Source organism: Tetrahymena thermophila (assembly GCF_000189635.1).
Source record: "Tetrahymena thermophila SB210 genomic scaffold scf_8254385, whole genome shotgun sequence".
Taxonomy (NCBI): domain Eukaryota; phylum Ciliophora; class Oligohymenophorea; order Hymenostomatida; family Tetrahymenidae; genus Tetrahymena; species Tetrahymena thermophila.
In genome coordinates, this window is record NW_002476169.1 from 338,209 (window position 1) to 353,851 (window position 15,643).

At 22.5% G+C, this 15,643-nt stretch overlaps 3 protein-coding genes across 3 annotated transcripts; 2 read left to right on the forward strand and 1 right to left on the reverse strand. All coding sequences in view use genetic code 6, as the record gives it.

Annotated features, from left to right (window-relative positions):
- Positions 1 to 42: 42 nt before the first annotated feature.
- TTHERM_00532700 (corvet complex core vacuolar protein) lies at positions 43 to 5,159 on the reverse strand (the record flags this gene model as incomplete). The annotated part of the gene is made up of 2 exons (XM_001024391.1): positions 43 to 2,383; positions 2,488 to 5,159. 2 exons carry the CDS (start codon positions 5,157 to 5,159, stop codon positions 43 to 45), a joined length of 5,013 nt encoding a protein of 1,670 aa, XP_001024391.1.
- A 1,106-nt stretch (positions 5,160 to 6,265) lies between these two features.
- TTHERM_00532710 (A C2HC-type zinc-finger protein) lies at positions 6,266 to 8,387 on the forward strand (the record flags this gene model as incomplete). Its single annotated transcript, XM_001024392.2, has 2 exons — positions 6,266 to 6,458; positions 6,592 to 8,387. Exons 1-2 carry the CDS (start codon positions 6,368 to 6,370, stop codon positions 8,385 to 8,387), a joined length of 1,887 nt encoding a protein of 628 aa, XP_001024392.2. The 5' UTR covers positions 6,266 to 6,367.
- Positions 8,388 to 10,722: 2,335 nt separating this feature from the next.
- On the forward strand, positions 10,723 to 11,271 carry TTHERM_000532739 (hypothetical protein; the record flags this gene model as incomplete). Its single annotated transcript, XM_012800096.1, has 1 exon — positions 10,723 to 11,271. One exon carries the CDS (start codon positions 10,723 to 10,725, stop codon positions 11,269 to 11,271), a length of 549 nt encoding a protein of 182 aa, XP_012655550.1.
- Positions 11,272 to 15,643: the final 4,372 nt, after the last annotated feature.

A 15,643-nucleotide genomic window follows, 5' to 3' on the forward strand; every position in this document is an offset into this window, starting at 1 on the left:
TTAATAAAATGTTCATTTAAATTAAATCTATAAAAGCTTGGATCAATAATAATTTTCATACTGTCTTCTTATTTATTCAAAATTATCCATATCTTATTATATAAATTTGTCAAATACTTTTAAGCGTTTTTACTAATCTTCTCTATATTTTCTTATGATATCTTTAATGTCCATTTTATTACTTCTATCAGTTATAACAGATTGAGAGTCTTTTTAGCTTTCTTAATATTAGCTAGAACTATACCCAGCTTCTCTATTTAAATTTAAGTTATTTATTTAAGAATTTAGATCTTGCTCTGTATTATTAATAGTGCTGTTGTTTGTGTTATTATTTTGCAATTTTTGAGAAACTTATTTTTGTTCTTATTCTAATTATTGAAGATATGGAAATTCTTATTTCATACATTTGGTACATAGATAAACTTTATTTTGAGGCTATGGATTTTAGGCACCTGCTTGTAAATTTTATGTGTTTTTTCTTTTTTTATGATGATTAAATGAATCGTAGATATCTAAACAACGTTAGTGATATACATGTTTACAAGTAAACACAACTATATCTGAACTGAAATTCTTTATATGATTTTGGCATTAAGGATGGCTACAAATAACATCGTAGCTATTACCTTAAGTTGTCTTTTGAATGAAATTTAAATTTTATTATATAACATCTTAAAGAAGTACTTCTTTTCCTTCTTGAAGAAAAACTATTTCTTCAGATAAAGTTGTTAAGATTTAGCAAAAGCTATCTTTAATTGATTAGAAAGAAAATTAGCTTTAATAATCCTAGACAAGTTTTATTATTCCTTAAATTGAAACGTAGTTAGATATTTCTATGAAGAGTTTAGCTATAATATTTGAAAAAATTTTGTTTACTACCTCATATGATTCTTTCTTTTAATTGATGTAATTTGCTATATCTTACCATAATCTTTTACCTTCAGAAGGAGCTTCTTTACAGCTAAGTATATCGTTAGCCATATTGACCCATATTTCTTAATTATTTGACTGAGATTTACTATAAGAAATGCAAGAATCTATAAGCTATTAAAATTTAATGCCCAAAACATGCTAAAGTTAAGTTATACTCGTAGTAGCTGCATAGTTAAGAAGGCTTGACTACTTCGAAGGAGTGTCATTTTGGTTACTGTTGCTTTTCTCCTGTTAGCTAAATCTACCTTTAGAAATACGCTAAAATGTTTTTGTGCATTCTTCAAGGAAAATTCTTGAATAGAGTTGAATAGCTTCTTAAAAGTTACCTTATTTTTCACAAAGATAAGCAACAGCATCGTAAGCATGATTTAACCTACAGACTATATTTATTTTTTCTAAAGGATAAAAGTTAGTTTTAAGCTCCTAAACTACTCTAGAAGGGTCAACTTTACACAAAAGAGCAATATATAATGTTAGGGTTTCCTCATTAATAGGTTAAATAGCTTGCTAAGCATCTTTTTAATTTTAAACACCTGAATTAAAATTTTAAGATTACTAAGCTAATTAAGATTATGGTGTAGAAGGGGTAGGTGATGGTGAAGCCAAAGCTTTTTTTCTATCTTCCATAATGCATTCTAAATAATCTAGAAGTAAAGTTTACTCAGTTAGTAAACATTCAAATATTTTGTCTTCTTTCTCTTTCATGAAATTGTGTACAATATTTTTAGTATATCTTGTACTTGTTAGAATCATAGATTTTATATTTTCAATTACATAACCTTTGAGTATTTCTTTTTACTATTCTGAAAGTTCATCACTTTTGAAAGCTTCGTTAAGCCAAGTGAATATTTTGTAACGATTAACTCTCAAAGAGCTTTTTACCATCATTATTTGGTATTAATTAAATGCTTAATTCAAGTCTCCTACTAAATATTAACAATAAGCAAAAATTTCAAGATCAACTTTTTCTTAAGCGTATCTTTTCTTTTAAATTGCAAGAAATTCATCTACCATTTATTACACCTTTTTTTCATAGTCTGGATCATTTTATTATTTCAATAGCTTAGCTTTATCATCGTACTATTATTAAACAGTATTTATCATTGTATCACTTTATTTATCAATCTCAGAGATGAGTTCAATCAAACCTTCGAGTAAAAGTTTTTATTTCCTCATTCTTTTTACTAATGCAAGTATATTTGATTATTTAATTTAAATTTCTTTTTCAGTTTAGACGAAGCTGTTATCTTAAAGGAGAAATTCTGCACTGTCTTTGCATATTGCTAAATCGATTGGAATATCTATAAAATGAGCAACTCTTCCTACAAAATAATAAAAATCTTTTTTGATCTTTTCATTTTTCTAAATCAAAGGTTTCAATATCTTATAAATCTTTTTTATCATTTGCTCATGCACAAAGTTTGGATATTAAATGACGTTTTAGTCTTTCCTAATTTTATAATGGAAATAATAATTTTAGCTAAAATTTTAGTGGAATAAATATAACTATTAAAATAATAAAAAATTAAATTTTATTAATAATTTAAATTTTACTATTCAGAGTCATAAAGAAAATACTTAAAGAGTAATTAGTCTTTTTCACGAAGGATATTTGCAGGTTTACCTACAAATAGAAGATAAACAACCTCAAAATATACATTAGAATCAACTTTTGCAAAATCAGTTATGACTTAATCAGAGAAAAACCATGATACGACTGTTCTAAGAGCACTAGGGAATTTATTTTCTTCAATTTAATCATTTGGGTACAATTTTTACTGCAAAGTAAGACGAATAAACCAGAGACAACGATAAACATATTTTTCACTACTCTTTTTTACATTTTACTCACGCACAGCTGTCTGGTATTCATTGTACATTTTTTCAAGAGAAGAAATGAAATCATTATCCTTGCGAGTTGAAATGTATATAAGTGGAGTAAAAAGTTAATACTCAACACACTATTTAAGAGTTTCATATTAATCTATAGAACTTAAATCTAAATTTACGATCATAATTTAAACAACATTAAATTTCTTTTTCTCTAAGAAGAATTTAAGAGCAAAATTGAAGTATTCTTTAGGTATCCTTTTTATTTTATGCTTTAAAATGAAAGGTTCTAACAACGCATGAAAAGCTTCATTTGAGTCTAATTCCATAATACATCTTCTGGCGTCTTTAAATAGAGTCTCGAAGTCGCGTGTCTCTATTAGGTACTCAAAGCAGATCTTAGAAAATCTCCAAGTTTCTTCCTATTTATCAGAATTTGGTACATAATTTTCTATACGATTTTTCTCTTTCTCCAAATAAGATAAGAAGAGTTTCTCACAAGTTTCATTAAAATCCTTTTTCTAAACAGAATCAATTTTATCTGGCAACTTAGCAAACGATTGCAGACTACCGTGTTGGAGCATCATAGCTATTTTCAAAGCAATAGTCCAATCTTTCTTTTTAATATACTTAAATATGCACTCCTTCCACTCAAAGAAGTGACCTCTGATAATATTTTTGGAAGTTAAGATGAAAACATCAGAATTAGAAACAACTATTGAATTGTTAAACGTTCTTTTTAACTTATTTTACTAATCTTTAATGAGAAACATAAAATTGATTTCCTATTCTATTATATAATTATGCTTCACGTAATTCTTTTAGTGTTTATGATGGGTAGGAGTTAAGGTATTTGATGAACCGATATTAGAATTTGATGGGAGCTTCAACTCAGAAGTGCTATTCATAGAGAGATTATCAGTAGTAGATAAGTCACCCTGATAAGCGCCACCTACAGTTTCACCTGTATATATGATTTTAAGCTCATTTCTGCTATTCAGTAAATAAATCATGCTAAAACTTATCCATTACATATAAAAGATTGAATGGTCTATTACTAAGTGACCTACTATATCAAAACCTTCACTTATTACATTTTATTAAGATGTTATTTGCATAATTATCATTTTGTTCATTTAGTACAGCTATACTAGTGGTCCCCAACCTACTGCGAGAATAGGAAAATCCATGTTATCCATAGTTTGATATGGCGCTCTTCCTTTACCCCAAGTTACACATGGCAATGCAGGCTACAAAAGATTCGGTCTTTCTATCTCGTATAGCTTTTTAACAACAGGTTCTAGACAAATTATTACAACAGAAGTTGCGGTGCACAAGGCTACTATAGTTGAATTTATGCGAGATAATTCTGAATTATAGCAATGCTTTTCTTGAAGAATTTCTATATTATAAATAATTTAAGAAGGTGATTCTGCTTTATTCAATAAACGTTATCTGTCAAATGTGTAGTCCAACCATTTCCACTCAACCTTAAATAGAAATATGTTGCCAGCAAGATCACTTGAAATAAATCTTTCTCTGCCTTTCCAATACTTAGCAACTAATATAGTATTTTCATGCACACCTAAGATCTGCTTTATGCATTTTCCTGAAAATGTTTCGTAAAGAGATATTGTTCCTTTTTCGAACCCAATAAGAATAGCATCACCTTCTTTATTTACATCTATACTTGACACACTTCCATATTTTCTGTAATCATCAAATGTTCCTATGACTTAAGTAATTTTGTATGAGTTAATATCAAACATTACTACCATTCCATATGATGTTCCAATAATTATTAGTTTATTTGGCAAAATGCAAATTGCTTTAGGCAATCCATAATTTTTATTATTCCTAAATTCTTACTCAACTCCAATTTATGGGTAGAGGTAAGATGAAATAGACTCTAAACTATTATACTCCATATTATAATCATCTGGTAACTTTGCTCTAGAAATGATTAATTCTTTTTCAAAATTTTAAAAGAGTTAGTTATCATTATTCATTATTTATCCTTATTCTTAATCTATTAGATCAAGTGGGTTTATGGCATTTAGCTTATTCTCTTTCATTTCTTTTTCTGCTTAAATAAGAGCTTCCTCTTCTTCTCTCTACTTTCTCTTTCTCCTCAGTATATCTTAATATTCTTCCTTACCAGTCAATATTTTATCATTTTGCTAATCTTTTTAAGCTTCAATAAGTTATGAGAATACTTTTTGCTAATTATCTTAAGCTAATTCTTTTTTTTATTGCTCATCTATTTATTTGCTTGAAGGTGTAGCTAAAATTTCTTCCTGCAAATCATCATCATCGTCTGAAGACTATAAGATCTATTCTAAATCTAAATTTCCAGCACTTACATCGCTGAATGAATCATTATTTTCTATGTCCATTTTATTTTTTAGTATTTGATAAAGTTCTATTAAATAATTTATCTTGAAAAAGCTTTATTTATATAATATCTATTTATCTATCTATGTCTTTATTTATTAAAATCTGATTATTATTCAAATCAAAATAACTAATTATAAATGATTAATATTTAATATAAAAAATTAACTCACTTTATGATGTCTATTTTAATTTTTATTTTATTATGTATCAAATTTCTTCAATTTAAAATATTAATTTTTCATTCTACTTTTATATTTTCACAAGTATTTTATCAATTTTTACATTTTTAGTTTTAATAATGAACTAGAAAATTTCTTGATAAATAAATCATTTCTACTTTATTCATTTTGATTTATCAAAATTTAAATTTTTATGTTTACCATATACCTCAAGTTTAATAGTAAAATTGTAATATATTTAAATAAGAAATTTGAGCACTAAAATAATTATAAACTAAATAAAAATACCAACTAAATATTTAAATATGCTCAGAAATAATTGTTTAAATCAATTTTACAAAAAATTTAGCACTGTAATTTGCAAGAGATTATTTTTATTTAATTTATCTTTTATCTAATTTATTAACAATTTGTTGAATATTTGATTTATGATTTATTTTTTTAATTATCATGTTTATTTATTGTGCTTGATAAATTATAGTTTTAGATTAGTTAATTTTTCATTATAGTTAAATTATTATATTTCTATAAAATTTAGTTTCATTTTTAATCATCTAATAATTAAATTTATAAAATATTATTATTTAATTAATAGATAAAGTTTTAATGATAATTCATATCAATATTGTTTTAATCATAACAGAATTTTAAAAACTAGAAATAGAGAGATTGATTGATAATGGTTTGAAATTTAGTTTGTTGTTTCATATTATTTAATTATAAAAATTTTTGCATTTTGTTTGTCTTTTAATTATTTGTACAACTAAAATGAAAGTGCTGTTAGATATTTTCAATAGAAACTGCTAATAATTTTTTTTGGAATCATTTATCATCACTCAAATGAGCATTTAATAAAACAATCTATATTCTTTTTAATTAGAAACATTTATTTTTCTTAGTTGTTATTCAGAATACATCATTTTTATAAAAAAATTAAAAAAATCAAATTAAAAAAGTAAAAGATCAAAACATTTAGTAGGTTCAAAGAGCATTTTCATTCAAAAACTTAAATAGTATTAGGTATTAAAATGAATTCGTCTAATAATAATTGGAAAATGGGTAATGAAAGGAGAGTCAATTTAGCTATGACTGCTGAATTAGCCTTAAATGGTAATGCAGGTACATTTCCAGATTGATTAATTATGATTGATTATTGACTTTTCTATATGAATTATATTTAAATTTAAACGTTATATAAAATGAAATTCTATATTTGTAGAGTTTTAATTACTTTTTGCAAACCATTTAATAGGTAGTAAAAATATTTCAAATATGCAATATAATCCCTCAGTGCAAGGAGGAGCTGTTCCAAGAGTTCGTGGAGCTGGTATGGAATCTAATTTAAATACTAACGATATATTAGGTACTTATAAAATGCAAGGAGGAAATGGAATAGGAAATAGTAGCAAAGGCTTCGGATACAGTGAAGAAAATAAAGATTTAACAAGCGGATATAAGCCTTCTTAAGTAACAACTGGGTTACCTCCTAGAGGATATAATTCTAATAATGATTACAATAGCTTTAATACAGGCCTATCAACAAATAACAATATTAACAATTAATATAAACCTACAGGTATGGGAGCAGATGGATTTGGAAATTTTTAAACCACTAGTAGTAATAGTAGTATTTAAGCAGAATCAAATGGATTTAAAGTTTAAAGAGTGAGAGGAACATAGCAAGGAGGTCCTACAGCCATAAACAATTAGAATTTTTAAGGAACACAAGCTTTTGGTGGCGGAAATACTCAAAATAATTAAGTAGGCTAAGGTACAGGGTACGGTTTAGCAAGAAATAATTCAAGAAAAGATGAAAATGCAGATATAGATTAACAAACAAGGTAACTAAAGTTGGAAATAGACTCGCTAGATTTAAAATTGGGGTAAAAGAATAGTGCAACAAATGGCAGCAGCAATAACTTTTACCAAAATAATGAGCAACAAAATAATGCTTTTAAGAGTTCAGCCACTAACTTTGGATCTAATAATAATATTAATACTGGCTTTACAGGATCAGGAAAGAATTTTTACTCTAATAACAACAACAGTGATTCAAATTCTAATTAATTCAATTCAACTGCTACTGGAGCAGGAAATAGTGTCTATGGCAATAACGGATTTGGAATTTCCTTTGGTAATGCTAATAATAATAATAATAATATGACAAATAACAATAACTTTGATAATTTTGGTGCTATGAATTTAAATAACGTTTAAAGTAGCTCTCCAAAAAATTTTAATTCAACTTTACAATCAAATTAGCTAAACTTAACTTAAAACTCTTCAACTAATAACAATAATAATCGTTTACCTCCTAGAGGAAGACCTCCTGTCGGCCCATCAGCTAACAATAACTTCGAAGATACTTTTGGAGTCAAGACAGATAATAACTAATAAAATGAGGTGAGAAAAATACCAGTTAATCTAGAGAATTTAAATAGTTAAAATAAAAACACTAATTCTACTAATAATAATAATAACACTAATAGCAAAAATAATAATGAAACTAAAGAATTCTCAACAGGAACATATGATCCATCAAATATTTTAAACCAAAACAGATAAGGAAGAATGAGAAGTTTGGGAAAAAAAGATGCAAATATAAATTCTCATGAAGAAAAGGCAGCATAAGCAACAGGAAGCAAAAACATACCTGATTAAGAGCCTGAATAAGAATAATTTTAATGCCCTGAAGGTTGTGGTCGTAAATTTAACAAGAATGCTCTAGCTAAGCATATTCCTTAATGCAAAAAGCATTTCTAACCTAAGAAAGAAGATTAAAAACCTTAAGAGTAGTAGAAAATGCAATAAGATGCAGTGCAGCATACTGCAGAAGCTAAAAAATAAGTAAAACCACCTAAGCAAGCATCTAAAAAACCTGGTTCTAAAGATTAAAAATCAAGACCTGAGCAAAAAGATTCAAATAAGAATGAAGCATTGCGTAAATTAAAGGAGTAAAAGAAAAAAGAATTGATGTAATAAAATAAAGAGTAAGAAAAAGGCGATGATGAATTAGTTGATGAACCTAATCATAACGAATACTTATGAAAAGTAAATAGTAAGTAAAAATGTTAATTTGTGATTAATTGATTTTATATCCCTCTAGTTTAAATTTAAAAAAACTATCTCATAGATATTTATATATAATAATATAATAACTTTAAATATTCTAATTAAAATATAATATATTTTATACATACTTTATAAAGATAGAGTTATAGATACTCACCTCATCTACCTCTATCAACTTAATAATATTATAAATAACTTCAAATATATTATTATAAATTAATCACTTTAAATAAATAAAAGTAAAAAATAGATATCTTGCTTTGCTGATCAATATTATTATTACTTTTATATTTAGAACAAGCAAAATCAAATATTTAATCTACTCAATTAAATAAAAATACTTCCTTACTTTTTATTTTTAGATTTATTTTAGTTTTATGCAAAACTAAAAAGTAAAAAGTAAATTCAAATAAAATTCATAATTTTTGGATTTAAAACTTTTATAATTTATTCAAAAATAATTATTACTTAATTAACTATTTGTTTAATTTTAAAAAAAATTATTTTTAATAGATTAAGTAAATAATAGTACTTAAAATTTAAATATTAGATGCCTTTGCATAAATAAATTGCAAGTATATATTTTAAATAATTAAATATTCTATTGATTTTTTAATCTAATTATTCTAATTTAATAAATCAAAAAATATTTTGTCTAATTTTTTATATTTTTTTAAATAATCTGCTGATGTGATTTATCCACATAAATTACATTTCTTAGAGTAATCATTAATTTTAAAAGGAGAGAAAGGAGAAAAGTAACAAATTTAGTTGTACTATAAATTAATAAAACAAAATATACCTGAAAAAAAATTTGGAGTATTTCCACAACATCAAATATTAATAATATTCTTACTATTTACTTTACCAACTTACATTGCAATTTTAAAAAAATAACATTTATCAAAAAAAACAGCCATAATTATATCAATCAAAAAATTATTTGCTTTCTTAACATTTTTGATAGATTTTTTTAAAAATTAAGAAAAGAATTATAAATTCATAAAGATAGTTTTTTTTTTTATAATTAAAGTGAAATAGTCACTTTAAAAAAGTGAAATAGTCACTTTAAAAAAGTGAAACAGGTGTTAAAAAATTTATAAAATCAATTAAGAAATTAGAGATTTCAATTTTTAAAATAAATCAATACATTACACTGATTTATCTTATTCGATTAGATGTTTAACAAATTTTTATAAATTATCATAAATAGAAAATATTTTGAACGTCAAAAGAGAATTACATGTATTTTTTTAAAATAATTAATTCAAAAATTTTGATTTTAAATAAAATTTCTTCATCTGCAAAAAAAAATATTGTTGGAAAAATTATTTTAAATTATTTATTGTTTGTTTTGAATTGCTTTATAAGTCCAAAATAATAATATAAATTTAGTATTTTCAAACCAGTAATTTATCAAATGATGTTAAATATAATTAATATTCAAATTATTTGATCAATGTTATTTATTTCTTTTTTATATTGTTTGAATACTTGTATTGCAATTAGATTCTCTTAATTAAGGTTTACAGTTTTTGATTAAAAAAATTAAGATATCAATACAAATTTATATGCGTTAAAGTGTAACAATTAAACATAGGATTGAGCAAGTTAATTTCCAAAATTATAATTTTTAAATTATTTGTAAATAAATAAACTGACAAAATAAAAATATTGTGAATGCTAGATAAATACTATAAAGCTTAATCAAATGTCTTTTACTTTACTGAGATAATTTTAATTCAAAATAAAAATTTTCAAATAATTTATATGCATGTTTTGACAATAATAGTAATAATTTAGCGCAAGGAATGAAGGAAGTAATTTAATTAGATGACTTTTTTTTCTATTTTTGATTGTTTATCATGAAATGTTAATTAATGATGAAAAGAATCAAATTTATTTATTAAAATTAAAAACAAAAAACTTAAAATGTATATAAATAATTTAATTGATATTTATTTAACTAATTATTAATTGAGATAGTACTTTATTTTATCTGTTTATTTAATGATTTATTATAATTGAAATTATTGGTTTAGTAAATTTTTTAGAATGTTAGTTTATTAGTAGAAGAAAATTGATTGATAATTTAATTGGTAATTTAATTTTTATGATAATTATAAAGCTGTTGCTGACCTCAAGATTATTAATTAATTTTAAGCTTTTGACCACAAATTTGATTCTTTTCAATTTGTTGCTTGAAACAAAATTTTTTTAATTGGCTTATAAGTAAATACTATCTTTGCGGTATTAGTAAGCTATATTATAAAAATTCTAATGATATTATAGAATAATTGTTGATAAATTAATGTTGATCATTCATTTAATGAGTGTGTTTTCATTTCTATTTCTAGAGTAGCTATCTAAAGATCTAAGTTATCTTACAAAATTTGCATTTGGTTAAACGGCTGGTCTTCTTTCTTTAACATAATCGTAGGCCCTTTAGTAAGACCAGTTAAATTACTTTATAAGAAAAGCAATAACAAAGCTAGGGCTACGTGAAACTCCAGCAATGCAGTGCACTAAAACATTTTTGCCTTCTAATAAATGTTTAGATATAAATTCTACACACTCATCAAAGTATTTTGAGATATTTTCTGTATTGTCATCTTCAGCTTTAATTATTTTATGTTCAGAAATTATGTCCTTCGGGTATCTTATATTAGACTCATTAGCCACTGTTAAGACAGCTTAAATTTAATTAGTTACTATCAAATGCTTGCTAGAAGCCCCAACAGCACTGCCTAAAAAGAGTTTTCCCATTTTATTATGGCCAAACTTTTCTGTGATTATTGGAGTAATTTGTGGTGATTAAATTCCAAAATCAATTTAGATAGACATTTTTGTAGCTCAATGAATAAAATGTGATTTTTTTCAGTATGAAATTTAAATTTCGCAAATTTTAATATGAATAAATTTTTTTTTTTTTTCAACTATTTGGTTTTATATCTTTTTAAAGTTTTCGCTGGTTTAATAATTATAGATGTTCCCCAATCTTCAAAATGCTATTTTTCAATGTTAATCAGCAAAAAATTATCTAATTAAATTTTTACTATCTTTTTATTTGTGGATCTTAAAATAAATATAAGAGTTAATTAAAAACCTAAAGATAGCAAATCTCCTGCTTTTTATCTATTACTCAAGTTAAGGAAGGACTTATTGAGTACCAAATCAAAATATCAGTGAAAATTTAAATCATAAGATATATTAGATGCAGACTCAAAAATATCAATGAATAATTTAAATTTTAAGAAAAGTTGATCTTATATCAACATGTAATGATCTGTTCTTTACCTATCATCTGATAGGATAATAAATAATAATAGATTAATATATATCGATTTTTATGCAACATAAAAAATGAGTCATTCTTAGAATCAAATCAATCAATTATTTTAGTTTTAGATATTATAAAAATTTATGATCGAAACTATGTAAATTTTTAAATTTTAAGAAAAATTAACAAATAAAAAAAGGAAGGATAGATAGATAGTTAGTTAGTATGATGCTTTTATTTTTTGATCATTTTCAATTAAATTAATCAAGCAAAAAATTAAATAAAATCAATAAAAGAAAAATAAAGTTCGAGAAGTTAAGATAAAATTAGTTTTTCTTTGCGTATATATCTAATACATCTATTATCAATGATATGTAGTTCTAGAAATTATAGAAATTAAGTATTTAGTACAAAAATAATCAGCATGTAGAATTCAGTGGTAGAGAATTTTTCAAAAAATAATTTTTGTGTCTTAAATGAATAAAAATTTGAATTGTAAACTAGATAGAATCTACAATAAAAATCCTATTAGAATTACTTCTATTTTTGTGTGAAAGAATTTGATTTTTATAAAATAGAAATTTAATCTTATGTTTCTTAAAAATTCGTTCTGCGGCATTATATTTCTAAAACTATATTCAATTAAATCACTGAAAATCAACAAAAATAACTTCTAAAATTGCATCGACATTAAAATAAATCTTACTTTCATGTGAAATAGTTAAATAATGTTTTTTGGATTTTACTAATTTTTTTAATACAATTTTTTGTCTTTTTGAAAGTAGAATAACCAAGCAAATCTATTTATAAAATTAAATAGAATAATATATGTCAAAAGAAATCAATCAACCAATGTTTGATTGATTCTTTAAAAGTAGAAAAAATTATGCTTTTTAAATTACTAATTATGAGCTTCTTTTAAGATGTTTGACACTTACCAATAAATCATTAAAATTATTCTAACAAATTAAAAAATAAATAAATATTTATAAAACCTAAAATATTTAGAATATTTCTAGATTATTTTGTTTACTTTTACTTAATGATTTTAGTAATAATTAATTCAGAAGTAATATTATTGTGATGTTACAATTTTAATTATGTTTTTGGTAATAACAAAATGCACTTGATTCTATTTTTAACTTTTTGAGAAAAAGTTTACTTATTAAATCCATAAATTGCATATAATTTCAAAAGATAGACAAAAATAGAAGTAAATTTTTTATTTTATTTTTCCTTTTCAATAAAAATTAAAGACCTAAGATTCTTTACCTATGCTACAAAAGCTTGCCTTAATAAACCTAAGATCACTTTATCATAATTGAAGAATTTAAAATTGTTTTTTGTTAAAAAAGAATGTAAGATAGAGATATAAAAATTGCATCATTTAAAAAACTATTTCTTATTTTTCAATAAAAAACAAAATAATTTTAATTAAATAAAATGATAATTTTTTTATTTTGAGAAAATTAGTATTTTTTAAATAAAAAAAATGAATATTAAATATCAAATATCAAAGCTAAACAATTTGGAAATAATATATCATCTTTTTTTTTTTATTTTTAATCTTTTTAAATTTATCAAATAAGCTTATTTGATTAACAAAAAATAAATGGTGTGATTTAAAAAATAAAATTTTAAAATCTGAATAGCCAAATCCAAAATAAAAACCAATATTAAAAACTGTATGTTTCATATTTTATTAAAAATAAAGGACTTAAAAAATATTTTTGAGTCATTCATCCTAAAAAATTTATATTTATTTAATTATTTGTTGAAACAAGTTTAATATTTGTAAACAGATAAAGAAAAAAATATAAATAATAAAAAATAAGTTTTTGATTTCAAACAAAAGAATTGAAAAATATTTTGTAGTAAAGTTTATATGATAAGATAGATTTGACTTCTTTGACTAAATACAAGATATTTATTTTTATTCTAATATGCAATTTTTAATTTTTAAGTTAAAATTTTTGTTTAACATCAAGTTGCTTTCATCAATATTAGATAATCATTTTAATAAGCCAAACTCTTTTAAATTTTTTTCTAATAATTTATCAAACTTGATGTTTGAGATTTGAATGAGAATTCTTGCTAAGTTTAAATTCTGTAAAAAAGGATAATGCTTATTTTCCTAAACTTAAAACATAATTATTTTAAATATCCTAGCTTTTTATATAAATAAGAAAATTCACCTAATAATTAGCTTTAATCTAAAATTTTTTTAAAACATTATCATCTTTTGCTATTAAAATCTCAAGAAAAAGATTTTATTTTTTATTTAAAAATATCGATTATAGATATAATATTAAATTAATATTATTTTTAATTGTTTTTATTTAAATTGATGATTTAAAACTATTTGAGTATTCTTAATAAATATGTTTTAAAATTATGAAAGATTATTATTTAAAAACATTTCTATATTTGATAACATAATTTTATCTTTATTAAATATATTTTAAATTTTTGTAATAAAAGAAAATATAAAGAATAAAATACTTGAGTGAAATGTAAATTAGTTTTATAGAGTATAACAACAACTTTGAAAAATGAAATAGCTTCTTTGTTTTTCTTAATTTTATTTTGAATTTATTACATCTTTAATCATCATAACCAAAAATACTTTGAATAAATAACGGGAAATTTTATAAATAAAAACCTACTTATATTTATTCTTCTAAATCCTATTTGTTTTGAATTTATTAATTTTTTTAATTTAACTTGTTCAGTAAGCTTAAGTTAAGATAAATCAATTCAGTAATTTAGAAAAATATTAAAGTATTTTTTTTTACACATCTATAATAATTAGTATTTTTATCATAAATTATTCTATTTTTAATTAATTGAAAATAAACTATAAATAAAAATATAAAATTTATAAAGATAAAAAAATTTTTAAATTTAACGAATTTTTTTATTATTTTTCTTTATAAGTTATTTGCTTCCATATTTAAACAATACCTCACTCATAATTTAATTGATGAGTAAATAAAAAATATTCTATTACTTTATTTAATTAAATATTAATTATCAAACCAACTAATCTTCATTAACCTAATTTTTTTTCATTGTAGATAGATAATTTATACATTTAATAATAACTTTTAAAATTTATTTAATATTATTTTTGCTATAAAATTAAATTATAATATTTTATGAATATAATGAAAATCCTTATTTATTCAATCAGATTTTAATAAAATATATACAAAATATGAGCTTTATTTAGCAAAATAAATAAACTTAAACAAGGTCTAAAATTTTACTTATCTTAAATTAGAGGGGATAAAAGTATAAAAAAATAATAATTTAAATATTTATTTTTTAAAGTATTAATAAAGTTTAATTATTGATTGCTTACAAAAATGCTTAAAAAAAATAATTTTAAACAAAATTAAATACAAAATAATAACAATTTTTTTATAAGTTGGCTAAGAAAAATTAGTTATCTTTCTCTATTATTATTTTTTTTGCAATTTATATTTAAAAGAAAGTCTTAAAAAATGTATTTTAAAATAAATAATAAAATGGAAACTCAAAAATATTAAAAAAGAATTAAAAATGTAAATATGACCATAAAAATAGATTGAATTATTTAAATAAAATTATAGGGAGATAAAATCGATTATAAGCCACTGGTCTTGCTTATAATTATGATTCAGAGAATAATTAAAGATATTTTCCTATAAAAGATTACTTGTACATTATAATTTCTTTTATTGAATCAAATTTTGTTTAGATTAGGTAGTGATAATCATTGATTAGGGAAACCTTTGATTTATACAAAAAATTAAGAATATTTAGTGAATTATTCTGTTTAAATCCATCAAAAAAATAAGTTAGTGACGAATTTTTATCCTTTATTTTTGTGAATATTTTGATTGTTCTATAGTTTTATTCATATAAATCAAAATTTTTTTAAAGTTAAATTCTGAGATTTTTCACAATA